Below are 23,853 nucleotides of genomic sequence, written 5' to 3'. Positions count from 1 at the left end.
TTTTTTTTTTTTTTTCTGATTTTTGCTATTCCTCTCCATCGACAGTTATACCATCACTGTAATCACTGTTCCTTTGACCCTTTGGTGAGAGAAGCGAAAGAGAGAGAGAAAGAGCACCAAACAAGTCGGAAATTTTTCGATGCCACTATCCAGGTTGAGCTCAGTTCTCTTCTTCTTTTTTTTTATAGTTTTTGGTGTTCCTCTCTCTCTCTCTCTCTCTCTCTCTCTCCGAACTTTCTTCTACCTTGGCAGCGGCAGTGGCTATCAGGATGGGAAATCCCCGGAGCAAGTGAGGGAAAAGAAGAGTGACCATACAACGTCTGGGCTGGGTAAATTACTTAAGACAACAGGTATCCAATGGTATTGATATAGTCTATCTAATCCAACGGTCTACATTTGCTAGCACACCTGATTCCAGGGTGTCCTACTAGCTTTCAAGACCTTTTTCATTTTTTTAATTTTTATTTTATTATTAGATGGTTAAGACGGATTGAGAATTATGTGGATAGGTATACGATTTCATGTTTGATTTTTTATATGTACATTTGTGATTTAAGTGGAGATTATGACGGTGAATTGTAGAGCTAATCTCCCCAAGGATTAATTGAGGTGTGCGTATAACCTGTCCCAGACACCTTGGTAAATATATATATATATATATATATTGTTAGATACATGTAGTTATTCTTCTAAATTTTTTTATAGATTTTTAACAAAGGAATCCGTAAATCTCTCCCTCCAAATCAACTATAAACCAACTAAACACCTTAAGAGGAATCCCAATTAGAATTTTAATTCATATTCGACTACTTCTATCAATTTACTTCTATGCTTAATTAATAATGAGAAGATATAAGTTTGTTTTCATAATTTTTTCATAACATGGGTTTTATTTTAGTAAAAAAAAATATATATTTGTCTTTCTTAACAAGACCAAAGTTCTTGTAGATGGATAATTAACAAACTTATCAGAGAGGTTCACCAAGTTTTTTTAAGTCACAAATGGGATGATGTGGTAATTCTGAATATTAGATACATAGGTCTATGATTGAATAAATCATATATTAAATTTTCTTACTTAATTCAATTAAATACATTTTCTTATATTGACATGCGTCATTGTTTTTATAACCATTGGTATGTGCCATGCCCCACCCCTCTTGAATGGGGCATGATGGTCAACCTCTCTCTTGAAAGTAATTATAGTCTAACAGATGGGATTATTATAGAAATTTGGTCCATTTCTTCCTCTATTGCCTGTGTTTACTTGGATTGTAAAAGGCTTTACTTGTTGTGCCTATGGTGAAAGAATTGTAAACCCCTCTAAAACCAATAGATTACAATGTCCTTTTATCCTTTCATTGACCTCAAAAGAAGTCAAGTGTATTATTTTCCTCATGGGCTATTATCGTGTCAAATAAGTTAAGAGTCAATTCCATATGTAGAATCCGTGTCAACAATAGTTACAAGTAAACCATTAAAATTATGTTAAATTTTAAACATTTTGACTTAATGAAATTAAATTTTGACAAAAGTATCTAAATATTGGTCATTTTTTTTTCCTCGGTAACCATGGGGACCCCTATATAATATATACCCACTGTGAGAGAATCCCTTCCATGTGTCTATTGGAATGGCTTGGGAGAGGTCATACGTGTCAACGGCATGTAAAACATATATCCTTAATTATCTTTCTTTCGGATCTTAAGATTTTTAGAAATAAGTACCCGATATTGAAGTATAAGATCAGTGTTGAGATGGCTTGATTTTCTTACTTGATGTATCAGAGATGATCCATACAAATTGTTGCAACAAATGAACCAAATTGGTTGAGTTGTATCTTAGTAGACACTCTTCTTAAGGTTTGAAACACTTTTTACATAAGTACAATTGAGGATTATTATGTTTTACCTTTAAGATAAAACAACTACTAATCACTATCTGATAGTACACAAACTTTAACCCTTTGACAGAGTAAGGCTAGACTCACTAAATAGTTTTGAAGAATGGGTTTCACGCATTCAGACAAAACAAAGAGGAATTTTTATCAGAGTAATGAAACAAAAACATTACAGAGAAGTATTTCTCATAACACAGTAGCTGTGAGAGAGAGAGAGAGAGAGTTGCAACAAAGACGTATTCTATTAATGCAAGTAGTGTATATATATAGAAATATATGGTGGTACTTGTATATATAGAGGTGTCTGTATATATACATAAAAGGTCTTTTCATATGGTTGGATGTGTACATATAAGTGTTTACACATAATTGAATTTAAATTAAAATCTAGAGCAAAACTCAAGAGTACACATATTGTACCTAGACATATAAGTACACATATATCAATTGAAAAATGTAAATTTTCAGATTAGAAAAAATTGGGGTTTCTCTTCAAAATTCACCTCTAAAGTGTACGACATTGTCCTTTGCAACTTTACATTCAACCAATCACTTCCATTTAAATTTAGATTATTATAATTGCCTTGTAAACATTATTCATTTATAATTATATTGCCTATAATGTTGAAGGTTTTTTTCGAGCCCTTTATTACAAACCAAAAAGCATGTTCAAGTCTATAGGAGCAAAGATGCTACATTGTGGTACAATCAAGGTTAGAGATATTGATATCGATGTTGGTTATAATTTTGGCCAATACTGATATGATATCTATATAGATTGAGCTTGATAGAATCTAATATTTACAATGATCACAATATGAACGATGGAATTGATTCGTATTAGTAGCATATCAGTCTCCAATGATACTAATACGTATCAACTGATACATCGAAACGATGCTGATAACTTAAGGGGGTGTTTGATTCGGTAAATCAAATGGTGTATGTATCGGATATGAATGTCAATCTTTTGATAGACATTCTTCTGAATTATGTTTCTTTCTGAAAAATCGTTTGGTTGCCTTAAGGCTAGTACATGTTTCTCACAGGTTGAGATATTGGCTTCCGTAGAGAACGTCTTTCTGCTTTCTCCTTTTATACTAGGTGGTAAAAGGATTACTCAAATATGAGTTTAAGTGTTGAGGTAAACTTAGATTTAACTTAAACTCAGATTTAAAACACATCCTTTGTAATATGGTCATTCATGGGAAGTAGGATGCTCACTTATGAGGGTCATCCTAATTGAACCAAACAACTTCAAAAATTAAGAATTATCATTCTAAAGAATGTCATCCCAAAGATTTACGAAACCAAACACTCCCTAAACCATTGGTACCATTAAATGATCTACAATGGTACCTTCCCCCACTCCACCCAACCACATTAATGCTCCACACCCACTCCAAGGAAAAAAAAAGGTGGAAGGGGATAAAAAGGCATCTTCGGAGGTGGCTGACTGCAAGGAATTAATAGTGTACAGGCGAAACGGGACCTTCATTTATGCGGCGGCTCTAAACTATTTCCTTGTACTAGTACCTCTATAATGGACCATACCCAGGTGCTGTTTAGTCTTTTGGTCAAAGTTAGTAAACTTGACAATTCAGAATATAACAGTGAATTTGTTAGCCGGTCAAATCACTCGTTTCTGATGTTGACCCCGGTTGAACCAGTTAGAATTCGAAAGCAATATTATATCCTCTTGATTGGAACCTATCCAAGTACCATCATCATCTGAATGACATATCTTTATTATTAGGTCTCACACCTTAATGGCTTATTCCCTCACAAGCCAAACAGCGGATAAGCTTGCAGCTATTCCAAGGTAAGATGACCCTAGCAATCAGACAACCTTTATATCATTTTGAAAATTGCCTTTAATGGTGTGATGTCACAGGGCATGGGCAAACAGGACATTGTGACCTAACCATCACCCAACCCCTTGGACCTGACTAAGTTCTGTTTGTGTCATGGCCGTGTGAAAAGGAAGAAAGGCTTTTATAACTTGTTGGCCCCTATGTATACACAAATAAATACAAGCTATCCTTATTTCTCAACTCTGTCTCTTTGAATTGATGATCTGTTTCAACACTCTACAGTCTACACCAACATTGTGTTCCAAAGCAGCCATTGTTCAATCAATGGAGCCCACAAGGGAATAAAACTTAAGGGGTTATATCTCTTACCCTATTAAGGGGTTATATCTGTTACTCTATGTCTCCCATTATATATATTTTATTAAAAAAATAAAGTCTAGTAAAAGAAATTGACTGTAAAGGTTTCCTCTTGTGGGTCCCATTTCTTGACCAATGGCTGCTCTGGAACACAATTTTGTTTTGGTGTAAATATTTAAAGTGTTGAGTTTCCTGTAGGCTGTCTACCGTACGTTACGGTTTTTTATGTTTTTCTCCCACTTTCCATAGTAAGGGTAGTTATATCATTTTATTAGGAGAGATGAGATAGATAAACACAGGGAGACGCAACTTATCAGTGCCTTGCTGAACTAAAGTAGTCATTGACCTTTTATAAGCGACTTGTTTGCATCCGATTCAAGCTAGTTAAGGATTTGCTCCTAGTAGTCCCATAATGCCTCCATTTGCTTACCTCCTTTCAGTTGATCTACACTTGTGTCAAGTCCATCTTTTAGGCCATCTCGAGAGCTACTACAATACCACTTCCATAAGGAACCCCTTCTCCCATTCTCTCTCTCTCATTTGAAAGAGACACAAAGATTTTGATATTGATATGATGCACACCTTTATGATGTTGAATTGGAATCTAGCTTACTTTGTATTGGGATGACTCTCTTACTCATATAGATGATGACATTGTTACCAATCTGATGGACAAAATTACTTCCTAGTCCCTATATATGTTTGAATGGAAGTGTAGGCCACCTACATATTGAATAAATTAATTATGATTCAATCACCAATGAAGGTTTCCAAATTACATAGATTTAAACTCTCTCTCTCTCTCTTTCTACCAAAAAAAAAAAAAAACTCTCTCTCTCTCTCTCTTGTTGCCACCATTTAATGTCAATCAAGGATTAAAGTATCGGTATCGATCATCGTATCGGTCGGCCAAAATTAAGATACGTATCGGAGGGTATCGTATCGTATCGTATCGGAGATACGTTAAAGATACGCACATAAATGGATAGGAAACACTTTTTTATACATTTTTGCATACAAAAATAATTAAAAAAAGTTATATATAACATGTATTATGCATAAATAGTAAATTGAGAGTATCGCACTAAGAATCCAAGGTTTGTAATTGTCCCATAAATGTAAAATCCTTGTTCCCAATCTTGATTTCCACTTTAGTTAGAGAGAAAAATGGTTGGTAGCAACTTTGGAACAAAAACACCTCAAAAAATTGTGTTTTTCTAAAAAATTACCCATTTTGGCCATTTTATGACCGTATCGGTACGTATCGGTTGATACATATCGATACATACCGATACGTATATTTCACTTCAATTTTGAATTTTTCATAGAGTATCGGTGGTGTATCGGTGTGTATCGTAGGATACGTATCGATATATAAGGGTTTTAAAATTTTTATGTATCGTATCGGTATGTATCGTGCCGATACCTACCGATATAGATATATATCGACCGATACGACACGATACGCACCGATACTTAAAACCATGATGTCAATCTTATTGAAAAAATTTCATATTCCACATGCATGAATATTAATTTGAACTTTGAAGTCTTCCTAATCAAAACTTTGAAAAAAAGAAAGAATAAAGTGATAAAGCCATAACATAAGAGCCGACTATTTTCTTTTTTTTTTTTGGTAATGAGAGCCGACTAAATTGAATCTACACAATAAAAGTCTGCATTTCCATGAGAAATAATTTTTGGTTCAATCGAAACGGATAAGAACCGGTTTGACCATAGTTGCCCTCATTTTCCACATGTAAAAGGAGATTTTTTAACATGTTTTCTTTGCTTTACACATGGCAGTCCTTGAATGTGCATCAAGAGAAACAAAAATGTCTAACCTCCCAATCGTTGAGGAAGAAAGTCCAGAAAGAATCAATCCTCTGATCAGAGAAGTCAAAATAGATTTAGAGAGAGAGAGAGAGAGAGAGAGAGAGAGAGAGAGAGAGAGAGAGAGATATTTTCATGAGTGATTGAACAAAAAAATGAGGGGTTTTGGCGGGTATTTAAAAGTTGATTTAAACTCTAATTCAAACTTAAATTATTAAGGCTAATTAAGCCCAACTACCAAGCACCACTTGGCACTTGGCACTTGGCACTTGGCACTTGGCACTTGGCACTTGGCAGTTCTCAGTTCTCATCATCAGCTTAATGTCACTGTAGAAGACATATAACTGAGATTAGTATTGGTTGAGTTAGTCCTTAAGGAGAACTCAATGGAAGCTGATTTACATTTTACATAGGACAGAATTTTGTAAGATTCAACACATGAAATTCGTAAACAAATTATGATTAAGCTTGTATGAGCCCAATTAAGGATAATCACAAGATTACATGATCTAATGACAATATGATTATATTAGTCCCAACTCTAAATAAAAAATCTTGAGTTGACCTTACTTCTCACCACACCACCTAAGAACTCCATGAAAGTCAGATCTTAACAACTCTCATAACACTTGAAATGATACTGACAACCAAGGAAGTATAGTTGTCATGATTATGTAAGTTGTCATATGCCAATTAAACTAGGGAGCAATAAGGATGAAATCCCTCATGGCAACTTAATAGGAACACGAGAGGAGAGCTTCAAGATTTGTGTATAAGAGACCCACATTTAGAGACGAGAGAGAAAATATGTGAGGATGCATGTCATTAGTGACATAGCATGTGCATCATTTTTTTCTTAAATAAAATGAACATCTATACATGTGGCTAATGGGGACCATCTTCTATCAATAGCGAGTTTAATATTTCATTTTTTCCCCTTTCTCACTAGTTCACCACAAACTATGGTTTGATTGTGGATAGTTTTTGCTGTTGAGGGGGTTCATTATGCTTGCCACCAACATGCAAAAGCGGACCAATGGGAGTGGTGATTGGTGGCTCATTTAGTAAGTTTATAAGCGAGAGAAAATAATAGAAAAAATACATAGAGAAGGTGTAAACAATGTTGCTCGCGTGGTGAATTTTTTGCCCTTTTCCTAAAGTATTTTAGAGACGTTTTTTTCTACCCGAAATGAACTTAATTAGCTGGCACTAATCAAGTGGTATTTCTTATTAATTAACTAGAGGTTATTTATTTATTTATATTTTAATTTTTTTGGTAACAACTGGAGGTTGTTTCTGAGTTCTGATAAATACTTATTAAAATTTTTTTTATTGGAATTAGAACCTCAAAGGACACTTTTGGCTCTTCCACACAACACTGAGCCCTCAAAACTGTTCTTACAGGTTCAAACAACATGCACATATAACAGATTCCCCCCTCAAAAAAAAAAATTTTTTTCCCCTTTTTTGCCCTTTTTTTTTTTGGGTAAAAAAATGTTTTTCTTCAAAAGAACTTATAAAAGAATGTGACCTAGTTGTTTTACCCAAGAGAAAAAAAATAAAAAGACCTAATTGACCTCGTGAAAATCGTTGGTTTAGAATTTTTATTGTTTGATATGGCTCAAACAAATATTCCAATCAATTACTTAGAGTTCAATTTACAATCAATATAATGATTCCAATCCTATCGTCTTGGATAGGAGTCACCATAGAGATTAACGCCTAAGATCAACAGCTTTTAGTTGCCCATCTGCAATTTCGTTTACGCGGATATTTTGTCGACTTCCAAGCTCTGTGATTTCTTCTCCAGTCTTTGGAAGATTCAAAGAGCGTACGCTGCCCTTCGTGGACTTTTAAAGTTTTCTAAATTTCAGAGGCAGAGCTTATTACTTTTGCGTGGCTGAGGAAAGCTTCCTATCTCCCTTTCTCTCTCTGCTCTTTTGTTGTGAGCAAAAGTGGAAGATATAAACCTGCGCACTCTTCCCCTTCTCCTCTCTTTCTCTGACTCTCTGTCTCTCTTCGGGGACCTCTATCTTGGTCTGTGCTGCTTCTAACTGCCTTGAAGGTAAGTTTCTTACCTGGGGTCCTTGGAATGTCGGTGGTTTTTCTTGGGATTCCATTTGTAGGTTGTTTTGGGTGTTCCGTTTCTTGTGTGAGCTGTTGAATTGAGTTGCAAATGTTAATGGAGTTTTGGGACTATTTGAGAGGGTTTCTAATTTTTGGGCTTTTTGTTGGTGGACCGTTGGGATTGTTCTTGTTTACTTCTGTTCTTTGAATGAATGATCTATTTGTTTAGTGTGGTTGTTGAAGTAATTTGTGGATGTTGGTGCGATTTTCCGACTATTTGACGTATTGGGTTTTCTTAAATTTAGTCGGATTTCTCTTGTTTGTTGCAGTTCACTGAGTTTATTATAGATTTATTGCTTTTCATTTGTTGATTTGTTGTCTTGGTTTCTTTTTTAGTAAGTACTGCTGGATTGCAATTAAAGCTACATATGTCAGATTTCCCCTTTGGGAAGTTGCTTTTCCTACAGATATGGTCCTGCAATTCAGATCTTTCACTTTTCTGGCTTTTAAGAACGTATTGAGAAAAAAACCCAAATAGGGATTTGATAATTGGAAGATTACTGTATAATCCCCTTACAGGGTTTTGATGTTTATTTCCTTTTGAAATTCTTCTTGGATGTTAAGTACAGGATTGTCTTGGATCTAACAGATTTTGAGCCTCCCCTCTGCGACCTTTTCTTCTATGTATCTTTGACTTTGACACTGAGTAGAAGTCAGAGGTTCTTGATTTCATTTTAATCAACAGTCAGATCGAAACCTCATAACAGGTCCACTCAAATGCTTAGACCATGACCCTTTAATGAATTGGATGTGCTGAAGTGAAAATGTTTAGACCATGGAGTCAGTTCTATTATGTTTCTCTTTCCTGTATTATTTAATCAAGAGCTGTATGATTGAGAATGAGAAATGCAGGATTTTCACACATAATGGCTTTCTCCAGTTCGTTTTACATAAATCTTCCCCACCCGCTTTTTTTTGGCCTTTTTGATCCACCTCTTCATGTTGAGAGGTCTAGACTGGTGATTGTATTCTTATTCATAGTCTAAATGAATACTCTCTTTGGAAGTTGATAATTTCCAAAGTGAAACAGGGGGTTCATTTTTTCCCCCCTTTCACACTTTGCACTCCACGGAAGGGAATAATTCTAGGTTTTGAGGAATTACCATACTGATAGCAGTTTTGTATACTTAATTTGTTCTCTATCGTGTTTCTCCATGTTACTTGTAAGAACGGGGAGGAATTGCTTCAACCCTTTGCATCCTAATGCCTCTAGTTGGATCCTTCTTGATGGTTGAATTGATGGGAGACGATACTGGGTGGACATTGTGGGGCATTAGGAGACTGATCCCATAAGATGCATTGTGGATAGGCATTACTATGTTATAAGATAGCTGATCTAAGCTTATTGAATCTTGGAAATAGAAAAGAGAGAGTCCGAATCAATTAGATTCGGGGCTGCCCACCTCCATTCATTAAATAGAACTCATTAATGAATGGTAGAACTAAGAAAACCCCAAGGGAGGAGTCTGCGACTTGTGCATCACTCCTCCCTTCTCATGAGATACTTCTAACAAATATGAAGATGATCTTTTAGTTTATATTGCTGCTTCATTGGTTCATTTTTATTCTGTCATAGGAAAATTGATTGCTGTGATTTATCGACTATTGCATAAGTGAAAGCCATCTTGTTGCTTCCAGTCTGGCACAATTGAAAGTTATGTCGACCCATAAGCAGAGGTAGGAAGCTTATTGAACCAAGCTAGGCACTGCATTCTTGATGAAAAAACTCCACTCTTTCTTACTTCTCTCAGTTTCTTAAAACTTTTGACTATGCTGCTTCATTCATCAATGGAGTAATTATTCATAAGATATCTTGTAATGGTGTAGTTGTAAATTACAGGAATATAGGTTACAACTTTAAAGCTTTTTCTGCCAAACAGGGAATATGAAAATGAAATTGCAAAGACATTAATGTTTTCTATGTTTAACCAAGAAATTAACTGAATTCTTCCTTTATCAACAAGATATGGTGGAAGATCATTCTGGGCCAATTAAGGCTGGTTGATAACATTTGTACTTTGTGCTTCATATTGGCAGGTTTTGGAATCTTTAGAGCTGACGGTTGCTAGGCATTGAAAGCTTGTAAGTGTGTGCCTTTGGCAGTAATGACTTGTTTCTCTTTCTTGTCAAGAAAGAAGAAATCTTCTTCAGCTAGAGGAACTGTTCAATTTGGTGAAGGTAACCACCTAACAAGTGAGAGCTTATGGGATTAAATAATTTCTCCAGAGGATTCCAATGCTTATTTGAAGTTGATCCTATTTTAGTTTATAATTTTATTAGTTAACATACGTGCACACACATACACACACACACACACACACACACATAGAATCCTTTGGATGTGTGGTGAAGGGGATTGATTGGTAAAGCATGTACATCATGCATCCTCATGTGTTCAGACTTCTGCTTACGTATCACCAAGACGAGGGCCATCTTATGTGTTCAATAAGATCTATTAACTAAAATGGTATTGATGTAATTCCTTGAAGCCCTGCATTTGGAAGGTGTTATAATTTCTATTAAAGTGCTTCCCAAGAAAAAGAAACAAAATAACACACTGAGTGCTTAAACCAGAGCCCTGTCTTCTTGTATTGTGTTACTCACTCATCCATCTCTCTGGATTTTAAAACTTTGGTGTTTTTTTTCTCTCAATTATTTTGATATATATATATATATATTTTGTCTATTCGTTTTTATTTATTCTGCCCTTTTCACATTCCATAATATGCATCTTTCATTCTTTTACTTTTTCTTTAAATCACCTAACCAGTTTCATATTTCCTCAGAGGTTTCAGGCATCCAGAATGTTATGCTGTACACTTATAGAGAACTGAAAAATGCTACGGATGATTTTGATCAAGCAAATAAAATAGGGGAAGGGGGGTTTGGTTCTGTCTACAAGGTATATTGCATTAAGTTTGCACAATTTATTAGAACAATTTTATCAAGGTTCTAATTGTTCGAAATGATTTCTCAATGACTCCTGCTATGGCTTCTTACATTGGGCAGGGAAGGCTTAAAGATGGCAAGGTTGTTGCTATCAAGGTACTATCGGCCGAATCAAGGCAAGGTGTTCGGGAGTTCCTGACAGAGTTACAAATGATATCAGATATAGAGCATGAAAACTTAGTCAAGCTGTATGGTTGTTGTGTTGAAGGAATCCATAGAATTTTGGTTTATGGCTACCTGGAGAATAATAGTCTTTCACAGACTCTCCTTGGTAATTCCACTTTCATTGAAATTGTTAGTGTGAAAATGCATTGCATATCAAATCACATCTTAAATGTGATACCAATTCTGACACCATATTGCATGAGGCTTCTGTGAGAGATTTTCTTGTATAGTATTCTTAGTAGTTGAAAAACTTATATATTTTGTTTGTGCAAATATATTGGCTTATAATGATAAATGTTGTTAAAATTTCTATCTATTTTAGAAGTTTGATTAATTGTAGTAGCATACAAAAACATGAAATTTGAATACAACAACAACTCAGCCTTTTCCCAACTAAATGGGGTTGGCTACATGGATCTATGTGAGAGAGAAATATATATATGAAAAGTAAAAGGAAAGGAACATAGCAACATCTCAGTAAAATCACATCTAAATGGGGTTGGCTGCTTGGATACTTGCTTTCCAAAAACTCTATTTAAGGTCAAACTAGGGTCTAGACCTAAACTATGCATGTCTTTCCTTACTACTTCTATGGTCAGTTTAGGCCTGCCTCTAGCTCTTTTAGATCCTTCCATCTTAATCCAATCACTCCTCCTTACTGGTGCATCCCAAGGCCTCCGTTGAACATGACCATGCCACTTCAAATGACTTTCTCAAAGCTTGTCCTAAAATTTGTGTGAGAGTTGGAAAATCTTTGTCAGCCTCGTAGCCTGCACACCCTACCCTGCATGACTTAATGGGGTAGTGTACCCTTTGGTTCTCTCCCAATCTAAGCAAATCACCCAATTAACATATTTTTATCATAATAAAGGGGATGGCTTTTCTAAAATAAATTGAACGTCTATAAGGGAATCTGCCAGTTCATGGGAGAGTATATGGATAAATCTGAGTCTAGAATTTAACATGTAGCCAATCCATTCTTCTAGATATCTATACAATTGAAATTTCCATCTCACCCTTCCATTTGGAAAAACTTGGTGCCGGCTAGAGATACCCTCTAGTCTTGCTAGATTAGAGAAACTTTTGCCCATAACAAAAGAATTAAAATTAAGCTAAATTATTATTATTATTTTAAGCTTGCCATTGAACTCACCTGATGATTAGTAATGGTGGGCTTGAGCATACCTTCCCCCTGCCAATTGAATAAACAGGCTGGTTTAGGCCTGGCATAAGGCCTGAGATACCATTTCTTAACCCACTGGAACCCGTCACCTCCCACCCGTAAATGTTACATAAGAAAGTGAACTTGTAGATGCTATCAATATATTGGAATTTGGATTTGGTACTTGGATAAGAACCAAGGATATTTGTTAGTAGGGAAAAAGAAGCCTAAAATGCAGCGTGGCCACTACACCTAGACACACTTGGGGGTGAAAAAGACCACCCCACCCCTTATGGAAGGTGGAAATCCCACCCCATTTGATGCTTCTACTAGTGCTCCCATTTGGCCCACACGCTGGTGTAGAGGCCACACTGCCTTTTAGGGAATCCTCTCCCTTGTTAATATTACTTTCATCAATTACTGTGCTTCTAACTGATTTTTCAGAATCCATAACTCTAAGCCATTGTGATTTTGTGTTTTATTTATTTCAGGAAGCCACAGTAGCATCCAGTTTGATTGGAAAGCACGTTATAAAATTTGTATTGGTATTGCTCGTGGGCTAGCATTTCTTCATGAGGAAGTTCAGCCTCATATTGTTCATAGAGATATCAAAGCAAGCAATATCCTCCTTGATAATGACCTCAATCCCAAAATTTCAGACTTTGGTCTCGCGAAGCTTATTCCAGTCAACATGACACATGTTAGTACACGTGTTGCCGGAACAATGTAAGTTCGAAGGATCCACTTTAGTCTTGTCAAAATTGTTCCTTTTTGCTGGTGAATATCAATTTCTTAGTCATCTTGGTGTAGAAACTCTGCAGTGCGGTTAACCCAATAGTGCCTTAATGCAGCATTAAGGCTTGTGGTTGGAGTTGTTTACCAACGTAAGAGTATAACCATCCACTAGGACTTTTCTGGACTGTTGATCGGTTTTTATCTTTAAAAACGGAGATGTTGGTTCTGTGATTACTTTCGTAAATCTGGTTTTTTTTTTTTTTTTCCAATAGACAGGAGTCATGAATGGTTGGCCAGTGTGGCGACTTCCTTCCAGATCTTTGCACTGATCTCATCAGTATTTGTCTATGACTGTCGGAGTGTATCTGGATCCTTTGAACTAAGATTTTGATGACTTTTTTTTGGACTTCTACACCATAATCATTGAATGCAGCAGAAATGAATCTAAGTTGCCCTATCCATTGTATTTTCTTCAAAGTCTGCAAGTGTACCTCTAACAGCATAGAATTGGAATTAGCCATATCAATGTTGGCTGTTGCTACGATTGACCAAAAAATGTTGTCTGAAAATATGATTAACCTATGGAAGTTAGCTTTTGTTCCTTGATTCCATACACTTTCATTCTCCAATTTTCCTTTTTAATATGTGGTCTTTTATTTCAATTTCCTTCCTGTAGAGGTTATTTGGCACCTGAATATGCAATACGGGGACAATTAACACGCAAAGCAGATATTTATGGATTTGGGGTTCTCCTCCTTGAAATAGTAAGTGGCAGATGTAACACCAACACACGATTACCAGTTGGAGAACAATATCTTCTTGAAAGGGTAATGTACTCTCGAAAACCTATGAGACTTCTCAATGTTTTGACGAAATAATATCTTTTCATGCACAAATTTGTAGCCTTAATGTTAGCTAAATTTGCTATAGCTGGTAAGAGAGTATTTTCACATGGGACACATGCAGGATTATAAACCCATTCTGTTGATTAATCCTTGCTAGTTGTGTTGATAGATTTGCTTTAGTAATGTTCTCCCTCTAATCCTTCCAAATACTTGTGATGTATTCAACATTACATTCATCAAATCATTGGTATTTGACCACCAGACTTCCTTGATGGATCAGTGGATGATGTTCCCTTATTATTTGACCCACCAGACTTCCTAGATATTCCATTTGTAGATTTATCTGGGTATATAAACTGGAATACATTTCTACCAATTCTACCAAGTAATATTATTATGTAACTATGACCTGAAATTGGAAAGACTATACAACAACATCCAAAACCTATCCCAACTTAATGGGGTTGGCTACATGGAGATTTCATGCAAGGACGAGCGGAGGATCCATGCAAAAAGATTGATCGGTTATGGCTAATTATAATAAGTGCCGGCTGTCAACCTGATGCACCACTACAAATCAGCCACCGGCTTATAATGACAGATCATAGTAAGGTACCAGTTGTCTACCTAACATACCATACAGATCGGTCAAGCCAAAGCATCCTACATGCATTACGTCCACCACCAAGCATCACCCAACCTACTTTTATGAAAGGAAGAATGAGATAACGAATTTTTGACAACCCCGTTAAGTACGAAAGTAACAACTCGAACACAAAACTCCGCATTGCAAACTATATAATCTAAATACAACTTTGCATTGAAAACTAGATACGCAACACACAGCTCCGCATTGGAAAGACTATAATGTCATAAAAAGTCATGGAAACCAAAATCTTGCAATGTGATTCATATTGAACAGTGCAAAGGATTTGAGACCCATGATGGGAGGAAAAAGTTGCATGAAGAAGAATAGTTTGTAACCTAATCTTTTATCTATCATACACCGCATGAAGTTGAAAAGTATAGAAATATGATACTTTTGCCTAACTTTGTAACTGTGTGTGGAACCTGTTTGGTTTCAGGACCATGTATTTGTCCTCTTCCTTTTTTTGTGTAAATTATACCTGGGGTACCTAATGCGTAGTTGTCACAGCGTCTATGAGACCCAAGGTGTGGGAGAGGGTCCAAAAGCAAGGTGAAACCAACAAGGCGCCTGCTTAGGCGACCAAGGCGCTTGGGCACTTAAGCGACGCCGTGACAACTATGACCAAATGTTAAGAGAAAGTACGTATGGGGTACCGCGCGTTTGAAATATTATGTTTGTGGTAACTCATGTTTCATAAATGTTATGTTTGGGGTGCTCTTTTTTGTATTTTTATGTTTCCAACTTCCAACTTTACCCATAGATAGTAGAACCTTCACTTCTCTGGCCGATCTGTGGCAGCATATACCCGCAAGATCGGTGAAGAGCAAACAGGTCTCTGACTCAGTGCGCACTGCTGCATCCGTCAGCTTCCTGTAATCTGCACAAGCGTCTGTGAAGCCATCGAGTAATCTGCGCAGCTCCTCCTGATGATTAATCCGCACAGCTCATGAGGATCTGCAGAGACGAAAACAGCTGCTCTCCCCCTTTCTCTATTTTATAGCTGACAAAGTGATAGTTCTTCATCTGAGAGATTTCTGATTCTCTTTCTTTGGCAACAATCTTCTAAAAGAAAGTGCTGCTTCACTGAAAATCCCTTCTCATCTCCAAACCCATATAGCATTATCCCCTCTTTCTTTAACTTGATAGCTTCTGGTTGGTGAAGATCTGCTCCAGGGCTCCTGAGTTCTGTGATAATTTTCACTCAATCCCTCTTTACCCTTCTATATTCTCCGATCTTTGTTGTCTTTAATTCTTGAATTCTTAGTGAACAGAAGAAATTTCAGGTCGGTCTTTGGATTTGAATTAGTAGAAAATTTGTTACGACTCCCAAGTTTCAATGGAAATGACCAGTACTGAGCCTGAACTGAAGGCTCGATACAGTTGCAATTTGATCATGTTACGTTGCAGGACTTGGACTTGGTGGATTTCTATTTTTCAGTTTGATGCTTTAGGTTCCACCATAATCCTTGAGAAAGCAGTAGTTATGGCCATTGAGTGAAGCTTGTCAGGGGATGTTCATGAGGGAAGTAGGGGAGTTGTTTTTGGTGATTGAACTCTTTGGAGGGAGAATGGAAACATGCTTCACACAGGTGACATTGTGGAGGAGCTGAAGATTGGAAACCTGTTGATTGCTGTTCAAGAATGAAAAGGCATGGGGTGCAGAAGCTCCTCCACACATCATGCAAGGACACATCGATTCAGGTCCATGTCCAACATGGGTAGATGAGTTTGTTCAGATGCAGGCCTGTATCATCCCCAACGAGGCTGCTAAACAATCATTTGGTTATGCCATTTTGGCCATTGCCTTTTGTGAAGCTGTTGCATTGTTTTTCTAATGATGGTATTCCTGATCCTTTCTGTATTTATTTGGCTGGATGCGGGAGGAAGCAGTATATGTGGAGGAGTTGTGCAGATTACTTGACCACTTAAAGCATGAAATTTTCTTAAATTGTGAGTGTGTGCTGCAGGGATGGTGGTATAGGAAAAATTGGCAATTTGAGAAGAGAGTACCCCTAAGCCGTAGTTTCTCCAAAAGTTGGGTACCTTGATTGTAATATAAATTTTTTTTTTCTTTTGGGAGGAGGTTGTCATTTTAGTAGGTGGGTTCCTGAACTGAGATGAATGAAATTTAGCTGCTGCCCGGGTTGCTGCGAAATTTTTTTCCAACTGAGATGGGCTGGATGCAACTCATTGAATTCCGTGTCTGGTTCCTGCTTGTGCTAGCTTGTTGACTTGTCCTTTATGTGTGGTCATAATTTAGATCTTCCCTTGGAAATGCTCATTAATGACTTCAAAGACATTGTTAATGATGGTAGATTAGTAGTTCTAATTTTCTAAAGATTTCCAGTGGTGGCTAGCTTGTTGACACTCTTTGTGGGAATTCTCCTCTTGCAGACATGGGTGTTACATGAGCGGGGGGAGCTTGTGGGGCTGGTTGACACATCATTGAACGGGATTTTTGATGCTGAGGAAGCATGCAGGATCTTGAAGATTGGCCTTCTGTGCACCCAGGATGCACCTAAGCTCCGGCCAGCAATGTCAACTGTGGTCAAGATGCTAACAGGTGAGGTGAATGTTGATGGCTTGAAGATAACGAGGCCAGGTCTTATCTCTGATTTCATGGATCTCAAAGTCGGAGCCCAGAAAGGGAAGACTCATGCGAATTTTACCTCTTACACGGGATCGTCTGGATCAGACAAGGTGGATAATTCATCCTTCTTGTCAGAAACCACCAATACCACCTATAACAACAGCACAATTGCCACCATGACCTTCAACTCCATCTATGAAAGAAGCAACTGAGAGAAGTCATCACTACAATGGATGTTCATTCTTTTCCTTTCCTGCAGGTTTTCCAGGTTTCTTGTGATATGTAAATTTTGTGTTAGCCCATTTATCATTTGTTGTTCATTTTTAATTTGATTACTGTGGTCTTTATAGGAAGGTAAAATTTTGTAAATGAGGACTATTTGATGTGTCAAATGTGTATTCACTTCAGACATGTCAAGATTTGTAAAGTACCATGTCTTTCTATTATTATTCAGAGGTGAAAAGAAATTTGTAGAATGAAGTAGGTGTCCCTTAAGAGTTGGTGAACCCTGCAATTGGAGAAGTCACCAATATTTTCTAAGATATTGAGAAGATTTTTTTTTTTTTTTGGGCTCCTCGTACATTTTCTTGTTACTATTAAAATTCTTAGCTTGAAATTTGAGAAGAGATTTCATTTGAGCTTCTTAGTGGTAAGTTTCAATAGGTTAATTTTGGTAGGGACAATTTTCAATACTGGGTGTTCCTTATGGTGGATCAGACTACCACATGGCTCAATCACAGGGGACTATGTGGGTGAGGTTGTCCACATGGGTGTCTAGGCAAACTTTGCACTAATCTGAAATGCAGAAAAAAAAGATGAAAAGTTGGTGAGCTTGACAAAGTTTACTAACCCTTGTGAATATTATCAGGATCTCTTAAAAATAAACCTTAATTAATATTATGGGAAAAGAACGTTAACCAGTTGTGTCTTCTACGCCCAGACACTGTCTGTACGGAAAGACCTACCCTCTCTTGCCCTTCCATTGGCTCACTTGTTGGCTCAGTAGTCACACAACCGGTTAGCATTCTCTTGCCCTATGTATTAATTCAGCCTACAATGGAAATTGCACTGGGCATGCTGGCCCAAGAAAGTAAGTTTTGTGTCTAAGTTTCATCTAATGGTGGATATGGGCTGAACATAAAGCTTGGCATTTGTTAAATTTTTATGATCGGGCCTATCTACAATTCAAATTCAAGCTCAAGATGTATACTTCGGTTGCATCCTGAAATTTGTAATATCCATTAAGTTAAAACAGAATAATACGAAAGCCTTTATGATCATAATGTGAAATAATTATGTAATTACCACAAAAACATACATCAATTTCCATCTTTTGCTTTAGTTTTCAACTAAACTATTTTCCCATTTCTATTTTAGCATAAAATTAGGGAAAAGGCTAGGGACTCTACTGGTTAAAACCATTGAAACTTTCAGTACCATATCTAATGAGACATGAACACCCACCCCCCCCCCCTCCCCCCCCCCCCCCTGCAACAGGAATTTATAAAGCTATAGTAGGCACAAAAGAAGATACGAATTTGAGGAGATCCACTTGAATGGAGGTCTTCCATTTATCCAGGTGCGAGTAGAGCAGGGCGATTTAGAAATAGCATGGACAGAAACATTCTCATTTCTACTCACAGGAAGTCAAAAAGCTCGTCAGGAGAGTGAGAGGACTCTAATATCCATTAACATAATAGCCACTTGCCTTCCTCTACTGGTGGAGTCGAAGAGTGACCCAACGAAGCCCATCAGAGATAGTGGGTTTAGGCCCGAAGCGAAGAGCCAATGCTTCTACCACAGTAGCAGAACTAGGGAAAATGTGGTCAATAGTCACCATATAGAGACTACCGGCATCGAACACCACAACCACCAACTCCATAGCTCAGTGTCTAGAAGAGAAAGAGAGGCATTTGAGAAAACATGGAACGAACCCGAAGTTACTTGCCAACAGTTGTTAGCGTTAGTTGCAAAACTTTTCATTTTATAATTGGGGGAGAGGTTTTGGGCATTGTCATGGTGCACGACTTTGTACACAGCCACCAGATGAGGACGAGAGGTGCACCATAGATCCTCATCCTCTCATCCAACAGTTATGTGCTTGGTGATGCATCACACTTTGCGTGCGTGTACATAGCTAGGCATATTTTAACAAAATTGGTAAGATCACTCTACGACATTGAACTACAAAATAAACGTGAAAAGTAACTAAATAATTAAAAGTATTAATTAGGAGGGCTCCAGTTTACTTCTTGTAGTTTATAATTTTTGTTGGTTATTCTAAATAGTGATATGGTAATATGACTCACTGTAGAAAATTCAAAATTACTTTTAATTAAGAAAAAGTAATTTCTGGATTTTTTGGCTTGCAAAATGTATTTTTTTTTTTCATTGATTTTATATGGGTCACTTGCTAGGGAATGTGGTGAATTAGTGCATAGTATTGCAGGCTTTACTTTATTTTGTGAAGCTAAATTTGATTTGATAATTCCACCTCCCCCACCGCCTTGTGAAGGTTATATGGCTTAGTAGAAAACTTGTAATTTTTGTCTGTTTATACTATTTTTATTTGTCTTCTCTAACGTGCTACCCTCCACAACACCCCCCCCCCCAAAAAAAAATAAAATAATAATGGTAGAATTTAATCAAGTTAGGACCATTATTTAGAGTCTTTATGTTAGGTAATCATTATTGGATAGGGCTATTTACACATGTACCATAACAACGCATGATCAAACAAATGGTTATATAAGATTGTTAAAGGTTACACTAATTATTTCATTCAAAATCAATTATCTAAGAAATGGTTATTAGGAGAACAATTATGTACATTTTCAATCAAAAAAAATCTGAAAGAATGAAAGAGGGCTTTTTTTTCCACTTCCCTCTTGGAGAAAAATGAATAGGATTATTCTTGTTAAAGGTCTCATTATAGAGATTGGCTGAAATATGTAATTTTTGCAGTAATGATATAAAAAATAAATTAATTCAGTCACTTTAGCTTTTGAGTACTAATGGTTATAAGTGATGCATCTATAAATATAGAAATTTAGGAGCTCCTAACTGTGTTCATATCCCTAACACCTGGGCAAGAGTTTCTATTGGATTATCATTCCTCCCTGCCTCCTCTTAGAAAAAAGAGTTGGTAGTGCTAAGTTAAGAATATCTGACATAAGCAAGAGTTTCTATTGGATTATCTCTCTTCCCCTTCTAAAAAAAGAGTTGGTAATATTTCAGTTAATAATATTCTTATATATTGCCTTTTATAATTAATCAAAATAGAAATGTAGGATTCAATATAGTGAGAGGACCACATCCCAATCCCTAAAAGTGATTACATAATTGAAGAGTGACATAACGACATAAAACTTGGCTATTGTTTGATCTTTAAAAAACTGAAAGGAAAAGTACAATTGAGTTTTATTATAAAAAGAAAAAAAATTACAGTAGTTATTCTCTCTATGTTTCTACTTAAAAAAAAAAAGTGTTTTTGCTCTCTATGTTCTGCATGTCTATGGTGGGGACCTAATGTCCTAGTTGCTCCCTAGAGGATGAGCTGCCATTTTGATACATGAAAGGAACAAGACCCCACTCAAAATTGGAAGTAAAGAAACAAAACTTTGTTCAAAACATCACCTTCCTAGTTGCATCCAGCAGCCCTGAAAAAATTGACAGATTTTTTTTTTTTTTTCAAGAATAGCATGCCTAATCAGTGAAATGGACATCAGGTTTCCTCTGCAATAAAATATTTCAGTTGATAATTCAAAAAATGCAACTTTTTAAAGATATCTTGGAAAAAAAAGAAGATAGAAATGCTGATTGGAAAATCTCAAGTTATTTAGGGATGTTATTTATTTATTTATCTTTAATACTTCCTTTTGTCATAAAGTTGCTAAGTTATTCCATTTCTTGTTTCTTTAATTATAAACTCATTATGTATATTTGTTTCTTTTGCTTTGACTCCTTTTGTAGTTTTAAATACAGCAAAGAGAACACAAATTACTGGATTGTTTGTAGAAGATAAAAACATAAAGTAAGAGAGTAATGTAAAAGTTTCAGGGCTTGATTCCCATTACTTGAGTTTTTCCACAAGAAGTTTGAAAATTTCTTTAGGCAACACAATTAAGAATTTTTGGAATGAAATGAGATATGTTTTTTTTTTTCCCCTCAAAACAGGTAAGATTACTTTAGAATGACAAAATTGAACACCCTCTAAAATTTTTAGGGAAGATATTAGGTATGTCGTCGACTTTTCTGAAACAAGCGGCTCCACCAATGGAGGGGCATTGGAAACATTTTCAAGAAGAGGAAGAGAGAGATAGACACAGATCTCGATATACCGGTGGCATATATATTTTTTTCTTGCATTAATAATTTTGGGATAAAAAAACTATGCCATCTATAAAAGGAATTTAAAACCTCACAGGAGTTCACCTAACCCGTACACATGAAAGAAGCTAAACCTCATCCTATAGGGGGGTAAAGTTCAAATTTGAATTTTCCTATACCTCGATCTTTGGTACACTTCCAAAATGGTCTCTTCAATGTGGTACAGTGTTAGGGAGGCTGCTTGCCCTAGTTTTCCACAACTTCCATTCAAAATCATGGCAACAGCTTTTGACCACTTTCTGCATTAGGACTGCCACGATTCTGTACAAAGGCTGGCCAATGGTTCAAGGGTCCCGGCTCAGTCAATAGATTAAGAGCCAGTTTGGTATCGTTTCTGTTTCAGAAACGCCGTTTCGTGTCAAAACGAAAATTTCAGTTTCTGTGTCAAAATGCAGTTTTTTAACGAAAAAATGGTGTTTCAAAATTTCAGATTTTATCGGGAATTTTTTTTTTTTTGTAAAATGGAACAAAACTGGGAAGTGGAGTTCCGTCCAATCTCGTTTTTTCAGTTTTTTTTTCTCACTTTTTGTTCCAAAAAAACAGAAATGAACCATAAATGCACCAAACAGAAGATTCTGTTTTTTCGTTCCAATAGAACGAAAAAACTCCAAAAACGTTTTTTTAGAACGATACCAAACGAAGCCTAAGAAGTTAAGTAGTCGCCTTAGTATTTAAATGTGTTGTGCTTTAAATTCCTAAAACAACTATTCCTGAGGACTTCTCAGAGCAGGGAAGACTATTGCTGGAGACATAAAAATTACAACAAAGCATGAGCTGACACCTCTTTATTCTCATCAAATTACAAGATAAATAATGACATTATTTATCCTTAAATTCTCTTTTCAATGTAAGGTCACAAGTATTGTTTGCTGCTCCTGTTATAGTTACATCTTTGTATCGAAATTAAAGAACCTATTACTTGGCCCATATCCCTTAAAAAATTAGAGTATAGTATAGTTTACTTAGTCTTACTATTTCTTTTGTTCAGGCTTTGTACTTACCCATAATATTCTCTTAAATTATATACCCAAAGCCTTAAAACAACTCTTGTTTAGGACTTCTGTTATTGGTGTGTGTGTGTGTGAGAGAGAGAGAGAGATGCCTGTGGCCATGTTAAATTCTAAGACAAATTACATTTCTTTGTCAGTGAAGCTCCCTGGCTACTGTTGGCTGTCCCTGACAGATTCATATATGTATTTTATAGAAATCCAACAACCCATAAGTAGGAGGACCACATCCATAAGAACAATAGCAGGAGTTGTTACCACTGCTGTTGGAATTTGAACTTCCACATAATCCTCAGTAGTTAAATTATGACCCTAAAACAAGTCTGTCATAGAACTTCTTATTAGGTTTTCTGAACTCTGATCAACTGTACTAAGTGGGATTACATCTTTTAATATATATATATATAAAAAAAAAAAAAAAAAAGGAAAAAAAGAAGGCCCACTTGAAGACCAAGGGACAACTCTGTGCATGAAAATGTATTAAAAGTGAGAGCACTACTGAAAAGGCTTCATTCCACTCCTTTAAGAGCTTTTTGGCTTTGGTGTTGGTTCTCACCATTATACTTATATCAATTAAACTCATATATCTTAACACCAATTCAAGAACTTAAGTTTCAAGTGCAGATTTGTCTCTTATATAGTGTTTCCACATTAGAACTCCATTAGCTACATACTTCCCTTGCACATGCTTGCTTGATTCCTGCAATGGTTGTGCGCATGCTTAATAATAAATCAATGTTCTTTAAAAATCCACCCTGCCCATAAGGATTAGATTCATTAATTTAAATTGACGCATAAGATTGCAATTTTATTAGTTTAATTCATTGTTTAAGAAAGGAAATCGACCGCTTAAGTAAGTTGGTACTCGTGCTGGTATTCTAAGAGGGAAGTCCCATGTTCTAATCATGTTCAACTATAGTAGAAGCCTTAGATCCCAAAAGCCCTTCTTGGGTTTAACAAATAATAATAATAAGCTCAAGAGGTTCTCGTTTCTTGGCAATTTCCCTGCTCTATCCTCTTCTCCCATTTTAGATTGCAGTTTGGTGGTATTCAATAGGTCCCATCTTCTTTTTTCTCCTCGGCAAGGGGGGTAGAAGTTTGTTTGTTGTTATCAATAGGGTTACAGGCTTGTCCTTGGGAAGTTGGAGTGCTGTCCTTTTCTATGTATATATGTTTTCTTCTTTGTTTTTAATAGATAATAATAATAATAATAATAATAATAATAACCTCTTTCCTCCTTTCCTTGGAAAAGTCTCCTCTATCCCTCCCATCTCACCTCTCCCATTGGTTGAGCCGTTAGCTCTAGGTTAGCCGGCGCCTCACTTAACATC

At 36.3% G+C, this 23,853-nt stretch overlaps 1 protein-coding gene across 2 annotated transcripts; it reads left to right on the top strand.

Moving 5' to 3' along the window:
- The first annotated feature begins 7,675 nt into the window (after positions 1-7,675).
- On the top strand, positions 7,676-17,606 carry LOC122063900 (cold-responsive protein kinase 1-like). 2 transcript variants are annotated; one of them, XM_042627589.1, is made up of 8 exons: positions 7,676-7,969; positions 9,608-9,708; positions 10,069-10,209; positions 10,818-10,933; positions 11,041-11,251; positions 12,799-13,033; positions 13,719-13,869; positions 16,931-17,606. In XM_042627589.1, the coding sequence occupies exons 3-8, from the start codon at positions 10,137-10,139 to the stop codon at positions 17,336-17,338; spliced, it is 1,194 nt and encodes a 397-aa protein (XP_042483523.1). In that variant the 5' UTR covers positions 7,676-7,969; positions 9,608-9,708; positions 10,069-10,136; the 3' UTR covers positions 17,339-17,606. The 2 variants fall into 2 exon arrangements, with proteins under 2 accessions (XP_042483523.1, XP_042483522.1); XM_042627588.1 differs by lacking the exon at positions 9,608-9,708.
- Positions 17,607-23,853: the final 6,247 nt, after the last annotated feature.

Source organism: Macadamia integrifolia, unplaced genomic scaffold (assembly GCF_013358625.1).
Source record: "Macadamia integrifolia cultivar HAES 741 unplaced genomic scaffold, SCU_Mint_v3 scaffold149, whole genome shotgun sequence".
In the NCBI taxonomy this organism is placed as follows: domain Eukaryota; kingdom Viridiplantae; phylum Streptophyta; class Magnoliopsida; order Proteales; family Proteaceae; genus Macadamia; species Macadamia integrifolia.
This window is presented reverse-complemented; position numbering and strand designations above follow the sequence as displayed.

Bases quoted from the DNA above. Each gene is read 5' to 3' on its own strand.
- LOC122063900 (XM_042627588.1), top strand. From the start codon at position 10,137: ATGACTTGTTTCTCTTTCTTGTCAAGAAAGAAGAAATCTTCTTCAGCT. The intron at 10,210-10,817 runs GTAACCACCTAA...ATATTTCCTCAG, and splicing joins AACTGTTCAATTTGGTGAAG to AGGTTTCAGGCATCCAGAAT. The intron at 10,934-11,040 runs GTATATTGCATT...TACATTGGGCAG, and splicing joins GGTTTGGTTCTGTCTACAAG to GGAAGGCTTAAAGATGGCAA.